At 42.6% G+C, this 27,403-nt stretch overlaps 1 protein-coding gene across 1 annotated transcript in view; it reads right to left on the reverse strand.

The window, feature by feature from the left end:
• The window catches only part of SORCS3 (sortilin related VPS10 domain containing receptor 3), a 520,755-nt gene that overhangs the window by 136,897 nt on the left and 356,455 nt on the right, over positions 1–27,403 (reverse strand). Inside the window, exon 6 of the mRNA XM_054690210.1 lies at positions 5,447–5,511. Within this exon, the coding sequence (XP_054546185.1) occupies positions 5,447–5,511 (65 nt within the window). The remainder of the gene's footprint in view (positions 1–5,446; positions 5,512–27,403) is intronic.

Here is a 27,403-nt window from a genome sequence, read left to right on the forward strand (position 1 = left end):
GATTTACTAATTGATTCAATAAGCATCTCTTGTGCATATACACTACCTCAGGTATTGTTGAGGTACTAACCATGCCTAGCAGGTAATGAGATAGATTTTTTATTCTAAAAGGACCTGGAACGGGCTTTCCCATATGACTTGTAATCAGCGATCACCTGTAATTACATCTAAACATGATGCTAATTTAATAAAGAGGCATATTTTTGATAGAAAACATATTCATTACGAGCCATATCCCTAATTCTCAAATGTCGATATCTAAGCAAAGTCAATTTACTTTGGTATCTGCAATCCAAACATGCCAAACATCAATTTCATTCTGGTCATCAGGAGTCTTATTATCTGCCCTGTAGATCAAGCCTCTTAACTTTCCTTTCTTCTGCACACCACACACCCCGGCTGGTCCCCAAGCTTGATGTTTCTGCATTTCAAGTGCCTCCAGAGTGTGTCATCTCAGCCACTCGCTGGGACAGGTCTTTCTCATCTGGGCTGTCTGTTGCATCCATTTCACAAATTAGCATTTAGGTGCATGATGTATTGAAAACTGAGTAAACTTAAGGAGACAGAATTGTTTCTAAAATCCAAACCTGACCAGATCCATTCCTTGTGTCAGGGACCTGGCGCAGTAGGGACCACAGAAAAGTGGCCCACACTTGCCTCTGCGAGGGGCAGCTTTTTCTTAGAGACAGTTCATCACTGACATGCAGGAATAAGATGTTCTGAGCTTCTAAATGAAGCAAAATTGTCCCTATTAAAAATATGACAGCTAATTTAAATAGAAAATATGGTGCAGGTGAAACAAAACAAGTCTATAGTGACAATGAGCTCAGAATCACGCCCATTCCATCTTTTGTATCATTCCCCCGGCCCCTTCTCTCCAGACCCTCTTACCTCCATCCCTGACCCATGAGCAAGAACAGCTGGTTCCCATTCTTTAAGGACAGCCTGCCTGGCCTTTCCTCTTTGTCTCTGTTTACAGGAAAGCCAGGGGGCCCATGCTGTGCCTTGGAGCACACTGCCTGCCCGCTGGGAATATTCTTGGACCCAGTCTTTGTAATTTGCTCTCATGTAAAGGAGCCACAAGTGTTGACATGACAACTGGCTTCCTTTTTGGCAGCAAATGTGTTACAAAACCCCTTACACTGGTAATCAAAGGTGCGCACAGGGTAAATCTGCTTTTTCCCCACACACAAGTTCGATTTCCGCTATTTACTGTTTCATTCTCTTATTTGGAGACCTTGGAAAAAGAATCGAGTGCATTCAAGGTCACCACAAACAAAATCAAAACCAGCTTGGCCTGGGGCAGGTGAGGTACTGTGCCAAACTCATCCTCTTTTTTGGCTCTTGCCCTGCTTGATCTGCCCAGCATGGGAAAATAAAGGTCTAATTTAACAGGAGAATCAGCACTAAAATTTAGGAGACTTGGAGTTTTTAATTGGGCCCATATATTAGGTGTTTCAACACTTTTACTTTTTCAAAACACAGAGGCAAGCTAATAAGTGCTATGATCCCCCCCACGACCTGATGAGGACCCAAATGGGGGGCATCGGGTAGAGATGGCCACCAGGTGGAAGTGACAGAGAGGGGGCTGCAAGGGTCAAAGGTGAGCAGGGAACACCATTCAACTCAAATCTCACATTTGCAAAAATTCTCAAATTTGGACTTTGGTCATTATCTCTAGATGAGACTGGATATAGTCAAAGAAATTCGATAACAAAACTGGAAGAAGATATTCATCATTTAACTTGAGATCCCAAAATGGGCTGATAACAACTGTGATCTTTTGGTTCTGTTCATGACACCAGATATCTGATCAAATGGATGAGATGCAGATCTCTCGAGCTCCTCGAGGTATTTGAGGACAAGGTCTCTGAAGGAGGAGAGCATGGAGCAGGGTCTGGACTTGTGACCAGCTGACCGTCCTAAGCACGATGGCAGCACAGCTTCTCAACTGCGGAGTGCAGAAAAGTTAGTGTGTGCCTTGCCAGGATTAAAAAGATTATGTATGAAAAATACTTAGATACATTGGAATATTGTTAGACACATTTTAAAAGGTTGATAAATGGTAGCATTTTTATTATGAAGAGAGAAGAGAATCTAACACCCAGCATCCCTCATGTATTCAATCAATAATAGGCAATACTCTTTTATTGTGGAGAATCAAAAGATCATGATATCACAGGTCCTCCTAATAAAGCCACATTCTAAATATATGTCACCGTTTACTTTCTTTGTCTAAAAATAAGAATTGAGCACTGAGACAAGGAATAACAAATGTGTCTGGGCTGGAATAATCACAGAGAACTTGAAGGAGGAGGCAGTGATTGCTCAGTCTGGATGGAGAATTGTGCTGTGTGAGAAGGAAATTCCTGACAAAGAAAGTGAAAAGTACCATGGACTTTTAGGTAGCTAAAGCTCTTGGAAGGCATTATTTATACAATTACATGTAAAAGAATTGACTTTGATTAATATTTATTCTTAATCTTCCACTTTGTTTTTTTATCCTCTCCTTTGAAACACCCTCAGGTGAAAAACTAGAGTGAAGGACTGAACAACATCCTCATTTGGATACCTGGGTGGTGGGGGTATGAGGGGACGGGAATCAGAATGATTTCCCAAATGGTTGAGCCACCTCATCCTATTGATAAATGTCACCTGTGTTTCTAATGTATTTCCAGGAACTGGGCAGTCTTTCTCCACGACAAGGACTAAAAGTCAAAGGCTCTGCTCCCTGTTGTGAAGAGTCAGCTCAGTCAGTGTGGAAGTATCTGGCCCTATTCCAACTGGCTCTACTGACAGCTGGACCTTCAGGGAAGGTGCCATGACCTCTCATGTAACCCAAACCCCCTTTTCAAAGGGAGCAAGGTTCATAGGTTGGAGCAAGGGTCTCATACGGAAAGAAGGGTGTGCTCAGGCCAAGTGCTTCACTCCTTTTGTGTTGGAGCAAGGTGTGCAGAGAAGCACCAAGGGCCAGGCACTTACTGTGGCTCTAGGAAGCAGATATATTCCAGAAGAATCCCAGAGCCAAGGAACAGAGAGGAGGCATTCCCTGGTGGGAGTGCCCTGGGGTCTGTGCCAGTGGAGAATGCTTCCCAGAACTGGGAGCAGGCAAAGAAAGAAGTTAGGAGACAACCTGCCATCCTCAGTCTTTTCTTTCATAGGGGCTGCATTTCAGCCAGGAGTGGTATAGGCCTTTGGAGGCAGCTACTATCTTTCTCCACTGAGCAAGGCAAGTTTCTCATCTCTCTCTGTCAAGTGCACCATAAGGCCAGCATTTGTCAGTCTGATGAACCTTTCTAAAAGGGTCACCTCCTTATAAGTGGGAATAAAGTCTTAGTCGGTCGTGTTTCTCTCCTAGGGCTGACTTTATGAAGACTCGGTCAATGCTACTTAAAATTAATTGAATTACTTGAAAAGCCTACTCATGTTTGTTATCTTGAACTGTATCGTGATTTGGGATTATGATTTGCCTTTGTGATTACTAAATATTCAAATCATCCCAGATGTCATTCCTCTGCCACTTCAGAGAAAAAACTTTCCATGTTCATTCAATTTCCATTCCTTTGGGTAACATACATATTGTCAAAAATTGAAAAAATGAATTAAAATTGTGAACAAAAAGCAAATTCAGCTCTTTGGGTCATCTCTTAGAGAAATACCCAGGAGCTATTTATTTTAAATCACATCATCAACTCTCAGATGCAAGCAAGTAATTACAAGTTTCCAGGAAATTCTGAAAAGTGATTTAACTTCCATAAGCTTCCTTTTCCTTGACTGGATAGTGGGGTTAACCTGGTTGGAGTTGTAGCAAAAAAAAAGGGATATTGACATTTTTATACATAATTAATTCAGCACTGGAGAGGGAGGGAAGGAAGGAGGGAGGGAGGGAGAAGGAAGATAATAAGGCACCCAGCAAAATACCAGACATGGTAACAAATGCTGATTGTCATCTGACTCTTTAAAAGTTTTTTAAAAAGCAAATAAAATACATTCCCGCAAAGGCATGTTTTTGGCATGTATCTAAATTTGTTATCAAACGTAGATTTCTCATGGACAAAGTGCAAGCAGATTTAGTTACTCTATTCCATGCACACAGCTGGGTCAAAACAGAATCTCCTTACCTCTGTACAACATTTTATAATTTCTACAACATGCTTCTCCATTTTATAGAACCATAAGCCTAAGGTGGCAGGGAAAGGATGAGTAGCAGAGGAACTCTGTGCACACAGAGGCTAGAGGGGGAGCCCCTGACCCCAGGGACGATGGGAGGGGGCTTAGAACCCAGGACCCTAATTCAGTTGGGTTCTTCTGTTACATGTCTAACTCACCACTATGTCCAGAGATTATTTGCCTCTATTTTTTTAAGATTTATTTATTTATTTATGCATACAAGAACTGGCATACAGGACAGAGATGTGTGGGGATGAGAGGATTCACCAGAGACAGAGCGGGGAGCAGAACAGGCAGACTGATGCGGTACACTGCTGAGGGGAGCAGCGGGCAAGACAGGAAAGGTCTGCCGCACCATGTGGGTCATCTCCCTGGCTAGCCGAGGAATCAAACTCATGCTGCAATGGTGGTGCACAGCTTTATAGGTTGAATCTTAACCCCTTGCACCACCAGGGAGGCCCCATTTGGCTCTATATTTGATGTAGGATATCCTAATTCTTCTTTCATAGAGATCATAAAATTTCCATATACATCATATATTTCACAATTTCATGTGTTTTTGCTTAAATTTCTTTTAATTTACTTGGAAAAAGGATGACTTCTAAAAATATGATCAACTTTGGATAGAGTAAAATGTTTAAATTAATGCAAAGTGATACTTCATCAAATTCTATGTAAGATGCTCATAAGTACACAATGGGCAAGGAGGTTCATGTTGGAAATCCTGGGGTTTAGGGTTTGGATCAGGATTGGGAGAGTTTGTCTGCAGGGACCTCGCAGGTATTTCTTCCCTCTGTATCTCCAGGGCCAAGAGCAACACCTGGCACATAGTAGGCCATCCAGTTTTTATGGAATGAATGAACCGTTTTGCAAATAACTGCACAGTTACTTTTTTGGGTGAACTTGACTATATAAAGTGTTCATTTTTTCAAAGCTGGCAACCCCTGCGATTCACCACATGAATACAAAATACCACGATGAGCTATGGACATTCCTTTTCAAATTACACAGAATATGACAGGAAATTACTAACAGGAGCCTCAAAATTCATCACACTAACTCACATCCCCAGAAAATTCATTCCTGAGGGTTTATTTCAATGAAATGTCTGCCTGGGGACCAGAGGCCTCTCCCCAACTCTGGGAAATAAGGATGGATATGGCAGTAATGGAGCTCTGGGCTTTTCATCTTCCCAAGCCATTAAAATGCAAATTGGGGGAAGAGAGAGACTTGCAGGCAGATCTCCCTGGGCCTAGCTGTGGGCACCAGCACTCACATCCATCTGCAGTCCGCACCTCCATGTGCACCAGGTCAGCCTCCTTATCTAGTCCGGCCACCGACCTGGAGAAGGGAGAAAGAGAGAGAAGCTGAGTGAACACAGTGAGAGTTGAAAAAAAAAGAGTCACTTTTGACTATTACCCTGAATGCAACTTACTCAGGAGGACCTGACCTATGCTGTGGGGACCCACAGAATTTAGTAGATGAGGGATGGCAGTTTGGCTGCCTCTAGAGCTGTCACACATCATGGTCACATGCATGAGTCCCCGAGTGCTGGTGAGTCAGTAACTCTTAAAAGAGCAAAGGCACATAGAGCGGACAGTAACGCTGGTGTGCATTCCCCCCCACACACACACACAGCCCCTTCTCCACAACTTGCACTTTCTAAGAAATTCTCTCTTCCTTCCTACTTCTGCTCTGCACACACCCATACACCACTACTTCCTCCCCTGGAGTGTGCTATTCCTTGTGGTTTCTGTCCTGGGGGAAGGTGGTGTGGCTTCAGCTCTGATCCTTCAACCTTCCTTCTATATTTTGGAACAATAAATGTTCCAAAAATTTTGACTGACATTCAAAATTTGGTCTGATTTGAAAAATCTCGCTTGGTGGTCAGTGTTGAAGAGCTTATAGGTCCAATACTCAGATCCAGGAGGATGGAGAATCTCGTGGGGTGCTGACCTTGCACACATGAGCAGTCATCGCCCTCCATGTGTGGTGTTCAGGGCAGAGCGAGGCCAGGATGGCAGCTCAAGGTGGCCACACTGACAAAAACATTCACACAGTGAAGAGATCTCATGATCCATGCACTCTGGCAAGCTGTTATCCTAGCAATTTGTACTTATTTTAAATATCATGTTAAGATTGGTTTTCTGGTTTTCCAGTCAATGGGTAAGAAATAGCTGGTTAGAATGAAAAAGTTGTATTTAAGATGGTGAAAATCAACAGCCAATACCCAGATAGTAAGTGATATATAAAACCTATGAAAAACAGACCTAAGAACTCAAAACCCAATCTTTTGCCCCATAAATCTCTTCACTTCTCAACAGCCCTGGGGCTGAGGGGCTAAAGACAGAGTGAATGAATCCAGCAGGCTAGTGGTCTCAGTGCATTCTGTTTAAGAAAATAGGGTTGTAAATGACACGTTAGGAAAAATAAGTTTTATTTGCTAAGATTGTACTTTGGTTAAGATTTGGTTATGTGACAAAACATCATATATATACTTTTTCACACCCAAAGATGGTGAAAAATGAGGCTTAATTCTCACAGCTATTTTTTTCTCAACAATCACTGATTAATCTTTTAACTTTTCCTCACATCATTTGTTCCTAAGGGCATATCCTTAAAGTAAGGACAGTAGGACACCATTAGTTATATGTGACTGAATGGGGGACTGAGGCACAGAGAAATGGATATTTATCAGGCCACAGGGATGAGGCTAGAACTAGAGGGACATATTAAATTCTCAGCTAAGAGAATCTCTGGTTCTTCTTGGCTCTTCTCCCTTTTTCCTACAATGTACTTCATATTCAATTATTACACAGCCCTTTTCCTCTCTAGCGAAGATCTCTTCTGTCCAGCAACTCTTTCATCCCTCATCACACTGAAGAACATTTTATCTGGTCCCATAGCATTCTAACCTTGGCTATTCATGAGATTTATTGCACACCTATGAAATGCTGCATACCTGGCCCCTTCCCAGACCAATGGTATCAAAACCTTTGGGGACTGGTTCAAGGCATCAATATATTTTTGAAGCTCCAAGGTGATGTCCATGCACAATCAAGTTTGAAGAGTCACTGTTTTATATGAGTCAATTAAGTCATTTAAATAATTGTACTTCTGTGTCATCATAATGGCTATAAATATTATAGAAGTAAAAGTCTGTCACTTTACCTTTGAATTCTTGCCACCTCTGTGCTTAGTATATATTAGGGGCTAGTGTTGAATTTATTGAATTAATAGATGATTTAATTAATAAACAACCAATATCACTTGAGAATGCCAAAATTTTAATATGAAACTCACTTGAGGTCTGACACACAGAGGCTAAGTGCACAGAAGGCTGAGACACACAGGGACTCTACTGACAGTCATGCCTACAGTCTCATGTTTCATCATAAGCAAGTTGTTGTTCTCAGAATTAGAGGCTTCTCAAGTATCACTCTTCTCTCTTCTTATATCTTATTCCTCTTTTGATCACTATCCTCATCTCATCCTCTCCTTATCTCCATTAGATTGTCTCAATGTCATTTATGTCTCTCTTCAATCCACATCATTTCTTTAGATATAATTCTATCAGGATGGAAACATTTTTCCCCAACAGTCTGAATTGTGATCAGAGGAAAGACAGTACAAGATAGGAAGACAATACAGGCTGGTCAATGAGGTTTATCTCCAACATGAGACCACTCTGCCAATATTGGGAGAAGGAGTTGTTTTAGCTAATTTGCAGAAACCAACACAGAGAACCAAAGAAAATGAAAAGATAAAAACCCCGTGGAATATCTTCCAAACAAATGAATAAAGTGATCTCCAAAAACATACCTTAATGAAACAGAGATAAGTGATTTATCTGATAAAGAGCTAAAAAAAAAAAAATACAGGTCTAAAAGATGTTCCTGAGATTAGGAAAGGAATAAATGAAAAGAGTGAGAAGTTCAACAAAAGGACAAAACATATTAAAAGTGCCCAACAAAAATTACAGATCTGAAGAATACAATAACTGAACTGAAAAATTCAATAGAGGGGTTTCAACAACAGACTAGATCAAGTGGAAGAAAGGATCAGTGAATACTAAGAGAGGGCAATGGAATTCATCCAATCAGAAGAAATATAATTTTAAAAGGTGAAAATGGCTTATGAGACATGGGGGACACCATCAAATGGAACAATAGTCATAGCATAGAGGTCTCCAAAGGACGAGAGAGAAAGAGGCAGAAAGTTTATCCAATGAAATAATGACTGAAGACTTTTCTAACCTATAGACAGAAACAGATATCCAGATCAGGAAAGCCTACAGAGTAATAACATGAATGAAAAGAGACCTGCAAAGAGACACATCATAATTAAATTATCCAAAGTTAAAGACAAGAAAAGAGAAATTTAAAAACAGCAAGAGAAAAGCAACTTGTCACATACAAAGGAGTCTCTATAACATTATAAGCCGAATTTTTTTTTAGCAGAAATCTTATGTATCAGAAGGGAGTGGGATGATATAGTCAAAATATTGAAAGAAAAAACTGCCAAACAAGAATATTCTACCCAGCAAATTTGTCCTTCCCAATTAAGGGGAGATTTAGACTTTTCTAGACAAAGCAAATCTGAAAGAGATGATCATCACTCATAAGACTTATAAGAAATATTAGTAAGAGTTCTTCAAGCTGAAATGAAAATATGCCATTTAATAACAAGAAAACATATAAAAATATAAAAGTCACTGGTAAATTCAGAATACTATAATACCACATAGGTGGTCTGTAAGTCACTTAAAAATTTAGTATAAAGATTAAAAGACAGAAGATCTTAAAATTAACGATAACAATTTGTTACTAGGTGCACAAAATAAAAATATACAAATTGTGACATAACATGGGATGAATTGGTTTTTGTACATGTTAAAAATGAAGTTATTATCAGCTTAAAACAGATTGTTAGGAGTGATTTACATAAACTTCATCGTATAAGCAAAAGTCTATCATACGTACATAAAAGATAAAGGAATCTAAGCATTCCAGTCCAAAAAAAATCATCAAATCACAAAGAAAGAGAGCAATATACTCTGGAACTCATGCTGCAGTGGCTGCTGATAGCTTGATAGTGCTGAGACTTTAACCCCCATGCCACCAGGGAGGCCCTGCTATTGCGTTTTGGTCCTGGGCTGGCCAAAAGAAATGTGGGTGAGAGACACATGGGGAGGTTAATGATGGCAGCTTTGATTCTGATTTTGCTCTTTTCCTTCCAGACTTGTCTGGCCCCTTCTGCCCCTTTCTTATCGGTCCACACCAGAAGGTGCTTTCACTTGTGTCAGGCTTCTGGGCCCTGCTTTGGGCCAACCCTGTTTGACTGGACATTTACCCAGAAGGGGATGGGTAACTTTGGGTACTTGATTTGGAAATTTTATTCATTCCCTTTTCTGCACTGCATGCTATTTGTATTAAAGTTCCTTTCCATTGAAGGTCTTATGTACTAGAGTATGTTTTGTCTTGATGTGGCGGATGACAGACTCTTTAAAATGGGCAGTTTTGAGAGTGCTGGGGTGCCCCTCACCCTATCCTATAACACTGTGGCCCTAAAATACAATTTGAAACTTTAATTCAGTTTCTTGGTAACACATTTGGCTTCCGTGAGGAAGAGGTAGGGCTAGACTCCTGTGCATTTTTCTCTCCTTGTGGATGTGAATTCCAAAACAAACCTTCCCCAAAATAAGAAAACTCAGCATGAAGTGACTCTGAGGGAGGTATTGTGGGTAAAATATTGATACGGGTAAAGTACAAATCCTTTACAAACTGATTAGCTAGACACTTAAATCACAAAATAATCTTATCTCATCATGTTTTCAGCTTACATTTCAAACATTCTCCCTCTTTATGTTTTTGCTTAAGCTGTCCTTCTACCTGGAGTATTCCACTCTGTATATTCCCTGTTTAAGGCCCAATTCAAACCTTCCATGCAAGTGCCTGACCTTGGCTGAATAACAGAAACCCACTGGGGTGACTTTTTAAACATATTGAATACCAATGCACAGCTACTACCCCTGGAAATTCCAGTTTAATTGACCTGAAGCAACAGTCCTTTCTCATTTTAGTAGCATCAGAATCTTGTTAAAATAGATGCTGGGTTCTACCTCAGAGTTTCTGATTTGAGAGGTCTGGGGTGAGGTCCAAGTATTTGCATTTGTAGCAAATGTGTCGATGACTTGATGATGATGATGATTAGGGATCCTGTGCTGAGAACCGCTAGCCTAGAGTACACTCCAAGATTAAATGGCTTTCAGATGGCCCAGGGTGATAAAATATGCAGTCAAATTTGAGAATCACTCATAAGAGCTGGAGAAACAATCTCCAGGAACTCAATGGGAAACTATCTCTCCTTTTCATATATCAGTGGAGTAGTAAAAACATGTATCCATTTCATGAATCAGTGGGGTAGTTAGGAACATGGATCCTTTACTGGGATCCACGAAGTGGGGTAGTTAAGAGCCTAAATTCTGGAATCAGACTATTCGATGGAATCTTGGCTCCTTCACTTCCTAACTGTGGGATCATAGGCAACTGACGTAGCCACTCTACTTCTCAATTTTCTCATTTGTTTAATGAGGAACTAATAATAGCACCCTTCTCAACAATTTTATATGAACTAAATGCATGTAAAGCCTTTCAAAGACAGAGAAGCATGTGTTAACACATTGTATAATGCTTACTATTTCAGAGCTATTTTAAGTGGAACTAATATTTATTGAGCATATAATGTAATTATACTATCAATTTAATATGTTATCTCACTTTATCCTCAACAAATATTTAGAGATTGGTAGTATTTTTTTTTTCAGATGAAGAAATGGATTTTTTGTGATGTCAAATCTCTTAACCATTAGTATAGAGTTAGAAAGAGAGGCCACTTACATTCCATCACAGACCTGTCTTGCTCACCTTCAGTTATTTGTATACCTGAATGTTTTTCTCCTACTTAATTGTACCAGACATAAAGACAGGTTTTAGGTCTGATTAAATTACGTTTTCCATTAGTGCCTAGTGCAGTGCCTTGTTACGCATTTATTAAACATTGGTTGAGTAGATGAATAAATACACAAATGAGAGCAATAATATAACCCCAGCAGAATGTTTAGGATAAATGTTTAAAACAGTTCCATAATATGGTGAAACAGATTTCATTCATTTAATTAATCTCTAGGCAATTAAGTGAATAAAGTCTTCATTTTACATTATTATGGCGCTTTTTTCACCATTTATCCTCAAAGCAATATTGGATCTGTCAAACAGAGTCATCTGTGATTTGTCTGACAAATGTAATCATTCTGTGAAAATGCTGGGGCAGCAAAAACTCAGGAATATCATCCAGCTTAAATGAACAGCGTTCCTCCAGTGGGCACTTGGGGAGTTTTCCTCCTAAATCACAAATATCCCTGCTTCTGTCAAGTGCTGGCTATCCCCAGATTCACAGATTTCTTGGTGTAGATCCCATACCTACTATAGAGCCCTGTTCTGGGCCTACAGATGATTAGCCTAGGGCTAGAGCCACAATCCAACTGGATCAAAGGTATTCCCCCCAGACTTTAGGACTGGTTTGAGAGACTAACATAAGACTTGGGGCAATTTGTCTTGGATACCGTTAGCTGTTTTGCCAGAAGGAAGAGAGCAAAAGCCATAAGGGACAGAGAGAAAAAACACTGTGATTCTGGGACAGGATCCTCTCTGAGGTCTAAATGCATTTCTCTCACATTCTCATCATCTTCCCTTACTCCCTTCCCCTGCCCTCACTTCTCTTCCCCTCTCCCTTTCCCTCTCATTAAGCTAGCTCAAGTCACTTACTGTTTCTTACAAGCAGACACTCATTGCCTACATTACCCAGCAGGTCCTTCCCATGACACTTCGAGAACTACTGTCCCTTCAGTATTCTGGTTTACCCAGCAAATTAAAAGAGCCACTAGCAACCACCTAAGTGTCTTTCACACCATGGATGTGACCCATTAGTGGGTCATAAAATATATTTAGTGAATCACAACCCAGTTTTATATATATATATATATATATATATATATATGTATTTATATATATGAAACTGGGGTAGGATATTAAAAAATATCAGAGCATTTCATATGGTAGAGTATTTTTCATGTAACCTTGTTTGAGATACATAAAAAAAGACAGATTTATACAGGGTTATAAAGATAACATTTCCTAACAGGGAAGCAGTTTAAAAAATAAATGAAAGAAAAACTATGGTCTCATTTCATGTGATATTTTTCTAAGTTCCAGTTGGCTGAACCAAAGAACCAAATCAATGCAGTCACATGAAACATATTTAGGACAAGACACACACATCAAGAGGTCAGTCCTGACAACAGGGAGGTTGAACTCCAGTGACAAGCATCAGTGACCCAGAGCCAACACCATGCTCCACGCTGACAGCAGTAATTTGAAGCTGAGCTTTGGTCATTGGGGTTTCATGACTCCAGTAATGTGGAGATAATCCATGAGACTTTACCTAAACACAACTGAGCAATTATTCTACTAGGAATCCAGCCAGGACTTCACAAGTATAACTGAATGCCTACTGTGCATGAGTGGTTGGGAAGAATAGTTGGACAGTCTACCCCATGGCTTGCTTGCTTGCTGCACATGTGTGGGCCTGGAATAGCTCTAGTGAACAGCTAAAGAGACCACATTACATGGCACAGCCCAAAAAGGCAACTTCTGTTCACAGAAGACTTATTAATCCTATTAAACAGAACCAAATACCTTGCAAGATTTGCAGAATGGTTATAGAGAACAGAGTCCTTGTTCCTACTCATTTGATTTTGGGAACTGTTGTTCCCAGACCCTGCTACCAGCTCCTGAGAGTAACTATGCCATGCTTAGGCCACATAAAGGGCTCGTCAAAGAGTTGGAAGTCTTGCTGGAAAGATGTGATGCTTCAGGAAGGGTTTCATAAAGATGGGAAGATAAAGACAAGGCTTGAAAAATGTGCTGGATTAGAAAGTCAGGGAGGAGTGAATGGGGACACCCTGAGGTGAGATACTGGGCAGAGTAACGAGAGCAATCTGGAGACATAAAGAGAGAACTCGAAGGCCATGAAGAGCCATCCCAGGAATATGGACTGGTTTCTGAAAATTAAACTTGATAACATTTCCTCCATGTGGCCGTCCCATTGGACAGATGCTTTTGTTTCCGGGGTGTCTTCATTTTATTTCTTTAGAAATGAATTTGTATAGATGGAAACTTTATAAAATGGTTTATATAGAAAATTCTAAGCATTTAAATATGTTGCTTTCTCTCTCTTTTTGCACCTTATAAAGTGTGCTAAAAATGTTACAACTTAGAGCAAAGCTAGCCCCAGACAGCAGTCCTCGGTGGAGACCTTCCCTCTTCTTCATTCTCTGAGGGCTGAGTCAACACCCATGGCAACTCAAGTCGATGCAAGAGACAAGAAGTGCAAACTCAAAACAAAAGTGGTGCCCCTGAACTGTCTCAAATCACCAAACTCTGCATTAGAAGAGCAGAAGGAAGCATTGCAACTGGCAAGAATTTTCATGAAAGCCTGGATTGAGAAGGGACATTTTTCTGGATCATATGCTCACATTTCAGGGACACTTCTGGGCACAGCACCCCACTAACTATATTCACTCCAGTTATTCCCACACAGGCAGACCTACTACAGGTCTGGAACTAAAAAGATGATGGGGAGGGGCCTCCCTGGTAGCACAAGGGGTTAATTCTCAGCACTATGAAGCTCGCCACAGTCACTGCAGCAGGAGTTTGATCCCTGGCCAGTGAGGTGACTCACATGAAGCAGCAGACCTCTCCTGTCTCACTCGCTGCTCTCCTCAGCAGTGGATTTCAGTAGATCCACCTGTTCTGCTCCCCACTCTGTCTCTAGTGAGTCCTCACCCCCACACACACCCCTGGCCTATACCCCAGCTCTTGTATGCATAAATAAAATAAAACCTTAAAAAAATAGACATTTGTGGATTTGTCTTTAAAGAAAAAAATGATGAGAGAAGATGAGTCATTCATGGTTCCAACTCTCTAGACGCTCAGATGGATATGAGAAAGAGAGGCAGGCAGAGAGATGTAAGAGGATGTGATGTGCTGGAATAGGGGGGTGTTTGCCAGGGTACTGTGGGCATCCACCAAGGGTGGGTCTTTAGAAGTGAGTGCAAAGAGGGCCTCCCCGGTGGCGCAGCGGTTGAGCGCTGGGTTGCGAAGCTGCCCGCGGCCTCTGCGGTGCCGGTTCGATCCCCGGCTGCTCCCCGGCCACTGGAGGAGGGTCCCACATGGCGCGCAGACCTCTCCTGCCGCCCGCTGCTCCCCTCAGCAGTGTACTTCGGTCCTTCTGAGCACTGTACCCAGTGCATGTATAATAAATAAAGCAAATAGATGATGAGGCACAAATAGCTTCTGCTGGTGCAGCCCCATGGCTTCTGGAGCAAGTGTTTCCAAAATATCCTGTGTGTCCAGCACGGGGCCAGTGAGAGAGGAGGCAAGCGCCCAGAGGCAGTGGAGGAATTCAGAAAGTGGGGTAGGATTTAACCTCTGAGAGAAACAGGTCCATAGGGAAAGAGAACAGTTAGAGAGAAACATTAGAAATGAACAAAACCCTCATTTCCCCACTGTGGGGTGACATAGTACCTGCTGGGGTTCTCTGATCACACTGGGTACATGTTTAAGATGAGAACTCTCTCTTTTACAGTGTAGTGGTTAAGAGAGGAGCTTTGCAGTCAGAGGTGCGAGTTGTATACCAGTGTGCTTGGGTAGCCTCTTGAAACCTCCATTTGTCCTTCACTTCATGGTCTGCATAAAGATGAAATAACACACATGCAGATGTGCAAATGAGGCTCCAGGCATCTTATGGCGCAACTTGTGTGTGCACACACACACACACACATACACGCATGCTCATTCACTTGTGGATGATATAGAAAGTATCTGAGAAAAATTCGGATTGGAAAGGAGCTAGAAAGAGCACTGCACTGAATAAATACGAGCTCCGTCAATTCACTCAGCAGCATCACAGCTTTGAATACTTCACTTGACCATCTGGACAGTTTCCTCCTCTGCAAAGGGAAGAATTGCTGGGTTGCAGGGTTGTTGGTGCCCAGGGGTCCTCTGGGTCTCTGGTCTCTGGTGCTGGGTAGCTTTGCGGTCAAGGAGGATGGAGGAGTGCAAGTCCTCTCTGCACTGACAGCTCTTACATCCCTGACTGCCGGGCTCCTTCCTGCTGCATCTAGCTCTGCCCCCTTCCTGGGGGGCTTCTTGTCTGCTCCAGCAGTGCACTGGAAGGCAGGGGACCTCCTGCTGCTGAGGTCCCCAAGGTATCACTCATCACAGGCAGGCAGGGCCCATACCCAGCTGGAGTGGCCTGCTCTGCTCTGCTGCTAGAACTGCCTGTACCTGTACCTTCCTGGAAATGGGAAGACCCAGCAGGACTTTCAGATGAAGCGATGAGCAGAGGCTGCCCCTGACAGTGTGCTGGTACTTTCACATCACCGTCTAATTGCACTGCCCTAATTTTGGATGAGCACACTCAAAAAGTCAGGGTCACTTAAGGTCATCAAATAGAGGTAGGGCTTCCTCTCGGCTCTGCTGTGTCTGAGACCAGAGGGTTGTGGGCTTTCCAGGGCTGACTGTCCCTCTCCAGCAAGCCACAAAGCCACATGCAATCAGATGCAAGATTATGTGGTATGGACAGGAAGTTGCTGGAAGAATTCAGAGAGTTAATTAAAAAAGGCAAAGGGCATTAAGGAGACAGTTTTTGGGCACTTTTGTGGAGGTTCTAGAGAAGAAAGAGCAAGGAACCAGGTGTATTTATAGACTAGTAGTGTGCAGAAGGGGGAAAATGTGCTGCCTCAGGCAATTCTCATCAAGTTAATGGATGTTGCCAATTACTGTGGTAACATTTTTAATTGTATCCTAGCTCTGAAGAGAATAAGAACAGAATTTCTTAGTTTTAGACTCAGGATTATTGGGGGCAAACATTCTGGAACATGAAGCATGTAGACATACCTGTCCAGAGTCTACACAGACAGCCCACATTGCAGGAAAGCCTTCATCACAGATACGCCCTGGGTCTAACGGGTTGGAAAGGAGTTCGTAGGAAAAGGGCATCTGGGGGCCTCCCTGCTGGCCTAGTGCTTAAGTCTCAGCACTATCACCACTGCAGCCTGAGTCTGATCCCAGGAGGGAGCTGACCCACATGGCACAGCAGACCTCTTCTGTCTCGTCCGCTGCTCCCCTCAGCAGTGTATTTCAGTAGATCCACCTGTTCTGCTCCCCACTCTGTCTCTGGGAATCCCCTGTACCTCTGGCCTACACCCCAGATCTTCCAACTGAAAATGAAAAAGGGCATATGCTTTATGGGTTCATGTGTATAAATGAGTTTGCATGACAACAGGCCAGCATGTGCGGAAACAGACTGTGACCACATAGGGTCACCATCTGGAAGAAGGTGATAACCTCAGCACCCCAATGATGACGTGACAATAGCCATTATTTGTGAGCTATCTTATGGTATATCAGTCCCTGTGATATGCTGCTTTGTGTGTTATTTATTACTCATAAAAATTCATGTGAATAGTTGAATGATGCCTACCTCTCTGGAGGGTATAAGTGTCTCAAACGCCACTGCTAGCACAGACAGGTGATCACGTTATTGAACAAGTAACCAAATGCCTAGTAGGAGGTACAATACCTGTCTGCATTTCACTACTGAGGGGGTACGGGCTCAGAAGAGCTATGTGGCTTGCCATAAGACATCACGGATAACAGCTGGCAACCCTGGATTTGAACTCGGGTCAGATGGTCTGGATGCTGCAGCACATTCTGTGACGCATGATGGAGACAACCTTTCTCACTGGAGAAAGAGGGGTGAAGGCAGGAGCGTGACTGATGTGTTAATCAGCAAGTGTGGAAATGAGGTCCTGGGATAAGGGATCCGATGCAAAGGAGAATAGAGAAGATTCAAAGGGACCTATAACTGAATCTTCATGGTACTTTTCTTTACTATGAGGCTTCCTGGACACATACACACACACACACAGTCACCAAACTAAATCCTTAAAAGCATATGCCAAAGTGTATGTTTCCTGTTCCCTCAAACAAAGAGGCAACCTGGAGACGAACTGTGACACAGGCAATTCTCTGATAAGCCTCCCCACCTCCAACCCTGGCTCCCTGACCAGCACTCTTTGATTTCTATATTCATGGACTTCATGCTTCTCACCCTCAGACCCCCCGCCTCCTGCCTTGAGAAACAAGACAGTCCTCCACTAAAGCCTGTCCTTCCTGGATGATCATTTGGTCTCTAAAATCAACCTCAAGCAGCCCATGGATAAACCCTCAGTAACAGCAGCCAAAGGAAAACAATTGAAGGAAAAACAACAGTGGTGTTCTGGAACAAGTAGGCTATCTCGGGAAGGGAAGCTGAGCAATGCAATGCTACCTAGTTCCACTTACGCTGCATGTACCAGCCATTGCACACCTGCCTCGCTTCTTTCCTAAGCAGGGGCTATAGAAAGCAATGTTCCCTTTGCCGGGGGCTAGAAGAGGTCACAGTCTACGTGCACAGCTACACAAACACCCTTGAGATCTGCAGACCTGGAACCAGCCTGGAGAGACCCTGGTATAAGTGCAAGCTTCCCAGTTTAGAACTAAACCTGGCTGATCTGAGGATTTTCAGTTGGTAAATTGCAATGCAAAGTAAACCACGGCCCCTTCCCACATCCTCTTTTTCTACTCCAGTCATGTTCTACATATTTCACTATCAGGTAGTGTTTAGTGGAGCAACATGCCCTTACCCTCAGGGACCTGAGTTCAAATCCCAGTGCCATAACCTACCAGCTACATGACCTTGGCTTGCCCCTGAGCTCTCTGAGTCTCAGAATTCTCATCTCTGAAAAGGGAATAACACTTATCTCAAAGGGCTGTTACAGATATTGAACTAGATAACCATATATGACACTCCTAGTTCAGGCTTATACATGTCACACCTTCGTGTCCCTGGTCTTCCCAAAAGATCATTACCCTTTACTCCCATAATTGTCAGAACCCCCACCCCCACATTTTACCTGCATAGATACAGATGTAGGCACATCCTCTGGTTAAGAGGAGAAACAGATGAAATTAGCAGATGCTATCTGTAAGGAGAGCTATTTAGTCTACCCTTAAGGAAGGATTCCTCCTACACACCCTCCAGGGGCAACATGTGAGAAACCCCAGAGTCTGGAAGTGCACATAATGCTGGCACCACAGCCAGCTCCGAGATGATGCTTGCACTTGCATCCATCCTCCTGGAGACAGCTGCTCTGGGGGGAGAGCAAGAAGTCAATTCCTCTGGGACAATTAAAATTAAACTGAACCAGACACTCTGGAATCCTCTCTTGGGAGTCATTCTGCCTGGTCTGGGGCTGGGGCAAGATCACTTAATAGGCCCTTTTTCATCTTTAATTTCTCTGATTCAGAAAGTTTACAAGATCAATTGCTAAGAGGGCTAATGTGAGGAGATGAGGCAGCAAGATGCTCTGGGCCCAGAGTCAGCTAATTCCTTAGCTTCTAACTAGGGCCCATAGGGACCCACTTACATAAAGCCTGAGAACTTGCCTTCCTCAACAGCCCCTCCCCTTGCAAATCCCCTCTAAAAATTTCGAATTGCATCCCAGCAAGAACAGCCTATCAACCTCAAGCGAGCCAGCACTTCCCAGAAATCTCAGGAAGATCCTGATTAATACGGCCTTGCTTCTGCCCAGGTAGGAATCATGAATTCAGAGCCTGCTCCCCTCAGTCTTCACACCAAGAGTCCCAGGGACCTCGCCTCCTCAAAGATTATCTGAAGCAGTGCAACAACAGGATCAAATCAACATGCTCTCAAACTGCTGCATATTAAATCCCATTCTACCAACTTTCTAAGCCTTGGTTTCCTCACCTGTCCCATGAGGTAGAAATGGAGCTTGGTGGGATGGAACTGAAGAATGGTGTAATGCACTTAGCATGGTGCCTGTTTTTAGGAAATGTCCATTAGATCTGGGCCAGCTGGTGCCACACACTGTGCTCATTCAAGGGTGCAGTCAAAATGGACCCACACGACAAAGTCTTACACTTCATGGGATAAACAACATCGTACTCGGACTTCACTTCAGCCAGTGCCCTCACAGCTGCCCAGCCCCTGATGGAAGTGAAGGCTGGCACTCCTTTGCTTCCCCTCTCTCCCTTTCCCCTAGGAGAGTAAGCGCTCCCCTGCCCCCTCTCTTCCACATACAAGAACAGCACTGGCTGATGCCAGTTTAACCAAATGATTCCTGGAAACAGCACAGAAGAAGAAAAATTCACCTCCCATCCAGCAGAACTCCCTTCTCCAAATGGAGAAAAACCCAGAAAGGGAATAGCTCAGACTGATCATGAAGACAAGTCCTCCAGGACCCTTCCATTTCCCTAACAGGACACTTGCTTCTCTTCCCCATCATTGTCTGAATATTTTCCTTAATGATGGCAGAAGTAAGCTGATTTTTTTTTTCCTGCACAACTGGCTCTGGGGGATTCTAGAAAGACTGGGAAGGAAGTTTCAATTTGTTCACTGCTGAGAATGAATTCTGCCTCATATAACTCCTGACAAATTGCCATTTTTAAAGGGTTTGTTAATTTCCAATGAGCAAATGGCACATCAGATATCTTGTTTATTCAACAGATGCTCCTGAGCTAAACAAATGGTTCTTGTTTAACAAACATAGAAACATCTTGTCAGCTTTGCTGAGATCATCCTGTTTAACTATCAAGGGAGGGTCTTGTGGTTTGTGGAAAAAGTGTGAGTGACTGACTCCCTCCCACGCAGGTTCTCAAAAAGGTTGGGGATAATGGCACCATTAAAAGAAATGATTTGAAACTCTGTGATCACAAGCTGGGAGGTGGCTCTGGACAAAGGACCTGGGATTTCTCCTTTCAACTTGTTTCTGATACAAGAATATTTGATCCAAAATTATCCTTGGGGCTGACCCCAAACACAATCATAAAGGAGATGCCCATCTGACTCCCAAAGGTAGCATAAAACTGCGCTTGAATTCTCAGTTTGGGGATTAGCCTTGGTTGGATCCTGTCTTTGTTACAAATTGTGTACTGACTTAGCCACTCTCAACCTCCATTTGCTCATCTGTGAAGTAAGTCTAACAATGACATGAAAGGCAAAGACACTGAAGATAGTGATGCATACTCAAACTATTAATCCTATTTACATTTCAAGAAATTTGATAGCACTGAACTCACAAATGAGTCTAGGGGGCAGACTGAATGTTGGGGGGAGTCCAAATCTATGTCTCCCATTATTTCAGAGGAGTCAACATGGCTTGTTTGAGAATGTGATGACTTCAATTGAAATGGAATCTAAATGGAGAGTGGAGTCCTTCAAAGTCTCAAATCCCCAGCCTTACATCATAATTACTTCCAGCCTTGTGTCTCAGCTTGCAGGGAGGACGTGGGACACATGGGAAGAGATGATGGCTGACCTCTGTCAAGTCCAAATGAACGAGGATAAATCCATCTGCCAATGGATGTAGCACAAGACAACATATTAATTATAAGAGGGATGGCATTTCAAAGCCTCCCTGCTGGAAAGTATCACAGAAAATTACCTTGGGATGGTATCTAACTCACTGAAAATTAATTTACTCCACAGTTCAGATGTTTCAGAGAGATGCAAAGTGAGGTTGACCCCAGCTGAGCATGGCATTCCCATGCACTGTCTGAATGAACTTCAAATATTAATGAATCTGAATGTATTGAGGGGAGGGCAGAGGGTCCCCCGTCCTGAGGCATTGCTGATGAGCTGACAGTCTTCACAGTCACTTCATGGAGTAGAGAGAAATATTATCATCATCAGACTGATGAAGAAACTGAGGCTTAGAAAGTTGCCCAAAGTATCAGAGCTTCTAAGGGAGAAACCAAGATGTTTGTTTCTGGAAACATGCTCTTAACAACTATGAACGCGTGTTAGAGGGAATTCACTTTCAAAAGTACTTCTAAGCAGATTGTTAGGAGATATTAAGTAGTTTGCTTGGAACTGCATGCTCTTCCTCCTTGGCTGAGGAAAGGTGGGGCAAGCATGGCACAAACGCCATAGGATGTGGGGTGCAGGGTGAGGGTGGGGTTTGAAGATCAGCAAAGAGCTTGAGCTTGGAAACAAGTCTTGGGTATCTGGTATGAGATGGCACTCGGTGTCACACTCAAAGTTTTGGAATTTAATTGTCAGGCTAGTTTTCTCAATCTTGATTCCCTGAAAAATCTGCAGTAGGCACTGTTCACACAGACACAAATGAGTGGGCATACCACAGTTGTGAGAAAATCTCAAATAATCTACAATGAAACCCTGCACGGTGATTTATATTCACTACATCTCTTTGATGGCCTGTCCAAAAAGCAGCTTGCTATAATCAGTAAGACAGACAGAAGAAGCTGGGGACACATTAGCTGTCATTCAATTTATTCCTGGGCATCTATTAATGTGAATCTGTCAGAATGATATAATTTCACTGATAACCTTGAATTGCCTCAAATTTAACACCCCCAAAAAATGGAGGAACGATAACTTATCAACATCAGGTCCATTTTATTGGCCACAAAATTTTGTGACACACTTCACAAGTAATCATGACTCACCAGTGTGTCATTGCACATTTATTTAAAATTCCTTTATCGTTCTCTCTTGACTTCAACAGCAGTTTTTAATCGGAGGATAGCATAATTCACTCTGCATTTTGGAAAACTTACAAGGCAATATAAAGGATTGACTTCAGTAGCAGCAGAACTGAAGGCAGCGACAACAGAGAGAAGGATTCCAGGCAGAAGATGATACCGATTTGGTTATGGAAGTGCCAGCAGGGACAAAGAAGGATTTAGTTGGCACAGTGGTTTACATGGCAATAAACTTGGCAAGGGGATCAAGTGTGTGGGCATGCATGAGAGGATGAAGAGAATCTAGGAACGATTTGCTATTTCTAGGGCAGACAAGTAGATGGGAGGTGATATCCTTAACTGAAATAATCTGAGAAATCAGAAGGAATAATTCAACCAAATTGAGAGAAGAAGGAGACATAGTTATGTTCATTTGGAGAATGGCATTGTGTTCTATTGTGGGCAGTTTGGTCTTTAAGGTATATGAGAAATACCACAGTAGAGCAAACCAGCAGAATCTGAACAATTTGGGGGTAGAGGCATCTTGTGGGCATGGGAATAGTGTGTTTGAATTTGTAGAGACAAGAGGGGGAAGAACTTGGTGGTGTTTACACTTTTCTGGAAAAACGACTCTTTTAAAAAGTAAACAAGACATGATGTGAGAGCATCCTGGAAACATGGACATCAAGAGGAGCCAGCGAGAATGGTCAGGGAGGTAGTAAAGCAGAAGGAAGTCACCCATGGGCAGAGAAGAACAAAGATGCCGGAAGGAATCAACAACTGTGAGAACATCAGCTGAAGCCAGTAGGAGGACTGGAAGGAGAGCAGAGCACCAGCTCCAGGAGGCCCGCCCCTCCCCAGGGCCACAGTCAGTGGATGATGGTTCAGTGACCAGGTCAAGAGGGTTAAAGGTAGGTGGAAGGTGAGGAAGTCCATTCATTATGAATATTTCATAAAATCTGGTTAATGAAAAGAAGACAACTAGCAAGTTACTTGGGTAGGGAACTACCCAGTTTTGTTTTTATTCTACCTTCTTGCTTAGGCTGGATAAGCATTCCTGATGTTTTGAAGTAGGAGGGAATAAAGAGTTTGAAAATACTAGACCAAGAGAGAGTCCCTTCAAGATGGGAAGAGACAGGATTAAAAATGTAACTGGAGAGTCTCCTTGGTAGCACAAGGGTTAAAGTCTCAGCTCTATCAAGCTATCAGCAGTCACTACGGCATGAGTTCAATCCTGGCCAGGGAGGTGACCCACATGGTGCAGCAGACCTCTCTTGTCTCGCCCGCTGCTCCCCTCAGCAGTGTATTTCAGTAGATGTGCCAGTTCTGCTCCCTTACTTTGGCTCTGGTGAATCCTCTCAACCCCTGCACCTCTGGCCCACACCCCAGTTCTCCAATGTAAAAATAAAAATAAATCTTAAAAAAAATAGTGACCTACAGTGGGTGCCTACCAAAGAAATGCAGACAATGACAAAAGTGGCCAATCTACAATACCACACCAGCTCTGATCCTGCCAAGGAAAAAGCAACCTTCAGTGGCCAGTCAGGTGGCAACCCCAGTTTGCTCCTAGCTTATTTCCAGCTCTTCAAAACCAGAATTTTTAATTCCTAAACCCAGATTCTCCTCTTCCTGTCCATCTCTTGCCCCCAAGTCCACTCTTGCTTAACCTATAATAGATCCTCCCATATCCAGGGTAGAGGTAGCCACTGATGTCCACAGGGAAAGATCTCAGTGGGGACAGGGCAGGGGCTGCTTTATAGTAGTCATGCAGTTCTTAGTAGACCATAGAGGGCAACATGGTCACAAAATGTCAGCCATGGATTGTTCTACTGGATGAGTCCATGAATGAATATTAATTCTTAAAAACCCTTTCCGAGTATTAGCTTTTTATAAAGCACAATGTTTACCCAAAGGACCTTCCATAACAGCAGTTAAACAGAGACACTCTAGTTCATTGTGTTTCTAAGATCTTGGGAAATAGAAATCCTTTAAGTACCTTTACTCTGCTTCACAGGAGTTACCTTTCAAAGTTTAAATTGCTTATATTTCACCCTACTCACTTCCTAAATTCCATTTATAAATCAAAGTAGCTTTTGAGCAATTTGATGGGAGTGAAATGGATTAAGAAAGAACAAACATCAAATATATATATATATATATATGGTCATTTGAGCTTACTGGATTTTTCTTTCTTTTTCCTTCTGCCTCTGCCAGGAAGGTGCTGTGAGCTAGGTCTGGTGTGTTCAACTTTGACTTGAAGATTAGATGCCATAAAAGGACATATTGTGGCTGTTTTTAATGACTGACTTCTGACTCAGTTGCTCTCAAGATCCTGTGTTCTGTCAATACACTGAAGTTCACTAATGTCTCAGAGACTGAGGCTGAACAAGAGTTCATTCTAGAATAACATCTTCTCATTTATAACCATTCAACTCCAGGTTCTAGACCATACCTTGGCTATTTTATAATGCTTATGTAGAAGTTTCTACCTCATCCAAATAGAATCATAGACTGTTAGCTCTGGAAAAGTTCTCAGAGATTATCTGTATGGTTTTCAAACCACCTGGGATGAGTATATTCTCCCCAAGTATTGCAGACATGTGTTTTATAAATGCAATAAAAATACCATAGAATGTCAAATTGCTTGTACAAACTTACAGTCTTTCAATGGATGTATTCACCTATACTTATCTCATTACAGACCAGAGGCAGTAAGCAAACTAGTACTGGTCCCTGGACTGCGCTTGGATAGCAAAGATGCTGGTACAAACCTCTTGTTCTTCAGTGAAGGAAGCAGAAGTGCAAGGGCAATAGGCAATTAACCACACACACAGTTTCTTGGCAGGAGAGTTAGGGTTGGGCCAGCACTGCTAATGCCAGCCACACACCCAGTACCTTCCCAGACTGAACATAGCTGGAAGTCCACACAGACCCCTCCCTATCTGTGCCCTACATACTTAGATTCAGTTGCGTACACCTGTCTATTTCCTATGTTAGGTTTCCTGTTATTCACACACAATTAAAGCAGCCCTTTCAGACTCCAGCCTATGTTGGTTCCCTTCATTCCACACTCATGTGACAACCTTTAATATTTCTTTATCGTTTTTACCATAGATAGCAATTGCATGTTTAATTATATAATAGTTCATAACCACCTGCCTTACCTGCTGGATTCTAAATACTAAGTGGACAGGGCCATGTCTGTTTTGTCTCCCATTGTATTATGGTGCCTAGTACAGTGCCTGGCTCCTAGTCAGGTGTTTAACACAGGTTTGTTGAAAGAATTAATTATGAGAAGTCATGCCAGGGTGGCACTCTGGGGCCATCTGCAGGCACTGTGGGAGCTAGCAGCATGCCCAGGCTGCCAGAGGAGTGGACGCCAGGCAGCCACAGGGCTGATCCTCAAGCCCCAGGCTTCTGGCTGTCTTGCCAAGGTTTCTCTAGTGCAGTTCAGCTCCCCCAACCACGGTATGAGGCATGTGTACACGGGGAATCTGGCAGGATTTCAGCCTAAAAGAGCTTCTACTCTAGTTGTGAGAGATCAGTATGGACACATGAGCAGTTATGAGAGACACACTACGGGGGTGAGGGAGGAGGAGGGATTAGGGTCAAAACAAGGGTGGTGGGAATTGTATGGGGAATATAACCAAGATAAAAATGCACACATTGTGCAAAAATGAAAAATAATGTAAAAAAACATATAAAATAAAATACAAAAAAAAGTTCATAAATTTGTTCAAAATTATCAATATTTAAATTCAATTTTTATATTTTTAAATATCTTCATTCATAATATATTTACTATAATTTGTACTTTATAAAGCACTACTCCGTGCTAAATAAGATTAAATGGTGTGTTCTAACAAAAAAAAAAAGAGAGAGAAGTCAGCAAAAATAAGCATTAAGACAGCATGAGCTCTAAGATTTTGACCTCTTCTGCCTGGATTTTAAGCCTTTCTTAAACAGATCCCATTCATGGAGCCAAGGTTCACTGTCTGTCTTACCTTCAGGGCTCACAGTGCCAACTGGACTGTGAGAAAGATCCCTTCCTCCTCCTTGGGGCTCTCTAGGTGTCACCCCATCATCCCTGGCTGTCATCACGTGTGAGACACTATCCTTGGGTCGTTGTGGCACAAATTATCTGTATCACACAGATGAGCACCCAGGGAAATGGGCACCCCAGGGTCAGGCCTCTCAGCTGATGATAAACTTTTAGGGGACTGTGGTCGTATAGGGTCAGTGTCCCCAACACTGATGCAAGTAGGAAACTGCAAATGTTTCCATAAAAATGCACAGAAATGTCAAAGCAGCTTAACTTCTAGTCATTTACTGGTTCCACCAAGCCCATTTACTGGTTCTACCAAGCCCATTTACTGGTTCTACCATGGAAAAGCAAACCCAAGGACACCAGTAGGTGTGCCCGTAGGGTACTGTAGTTTCCTCAGAAGTGGCTGTATATGAAGTAACCTCCAGAAGAGTTTGCTAAGACTCCATCTGTCATTTATGAAATGGGGAGTCTGGATGATGGAAAATAACCAGAGAAGTACATGAACTCTAGTAACGCCAGCACAATGGGCATCTGCTGCCACTGTGTGCCCTGGGAGAGTCATGTCATTTTTAGCCCCCCCTGGGCCTCAGTGTTCCCAACTCTGTAAAATGAGGGTGTAGCCCCTCTTCTCTCAAGACTTCCTTTCTTCTTTAACCATCCAACTATCTCTTGGAAGCAAAAATGTCTCTCTTAGATTCCCAAGGTCAGTGGCTGTTCCAGAAATGGCTGCTGATTTCCTCTGGGCAGCCGGAAGGAAAAGGTTCTTATTCATTACACAGACCCATAAATCATCTGGATGCTTAATATGGAATCACTTAATTTAATAGTCGCTTTGACATAAGGAATTGTTTTCTTAAAGATAGAACTGGCTGTAAAACCTCAAGTGGTATTTTATGTGTGCCATATAATAAAATCATTCAGCAATTAGTGATTAATGACATACAAAAATATGTTTCTCCATGGTCCCCTCCCTAGCTGCCATTTTTCTCTAGTCTCACCCACTTCCCAGGATGAGACTCTTTAAAATCAGGGGGGATTTCTGGGCCAGAGACCACCAGCTCCATCAAAAAGTGTCTGGCAGAGCCTGTCACTGTGCTGGGGCTGATGGAAGAGCTGAGAGTCACCATTCGAGGTTCAAATACAAGTTGAAAAGCATGGAGCTTCCAACATGCATGGAACTGTCAGGGATTAAGCTAACCGAAATAAGAGGGAAAAAGATAAATACCAGATGGTCTCATTTATATGTGGAATATAGAAAAACCAAACAGAAGGTCAAAAAAAAGTCAAAAAGGTGATACGTTGCTGGGGGAATTATGGTAGCTTCAATGATGTAAGGAAAAAATTTAATTAATAAAAAAAGAAAAGCATGAAGTTTCCTTGACCAATCACCCACCACCAATAGAACAAAATGGAATCCCTGGAGGTCTGTCATCTGCTGGCAGGGTTAGCCCCAGCGAACAAGGACTGTCTCCACAGGTCCTGTCCAGTCCTCGCACCACTGTCCTTCCCCCAGATA

Source organism: Talpa occidentalis, unplaced genomic scaffold (assembly GCF_014898055.3).
Source record: "Talpa occidentalis isolate TD23 unplaced genomic scaffold, MPIMG_talOcc4v2.1 talOcc4.8, whole genome shotgun sequence".
Lineage (NCBI taxonomy): Eukaryota > Metazoa > Chordata > Mammalia > Eulipotyphla > Talpidae > Talpa > Talpa occidentalis.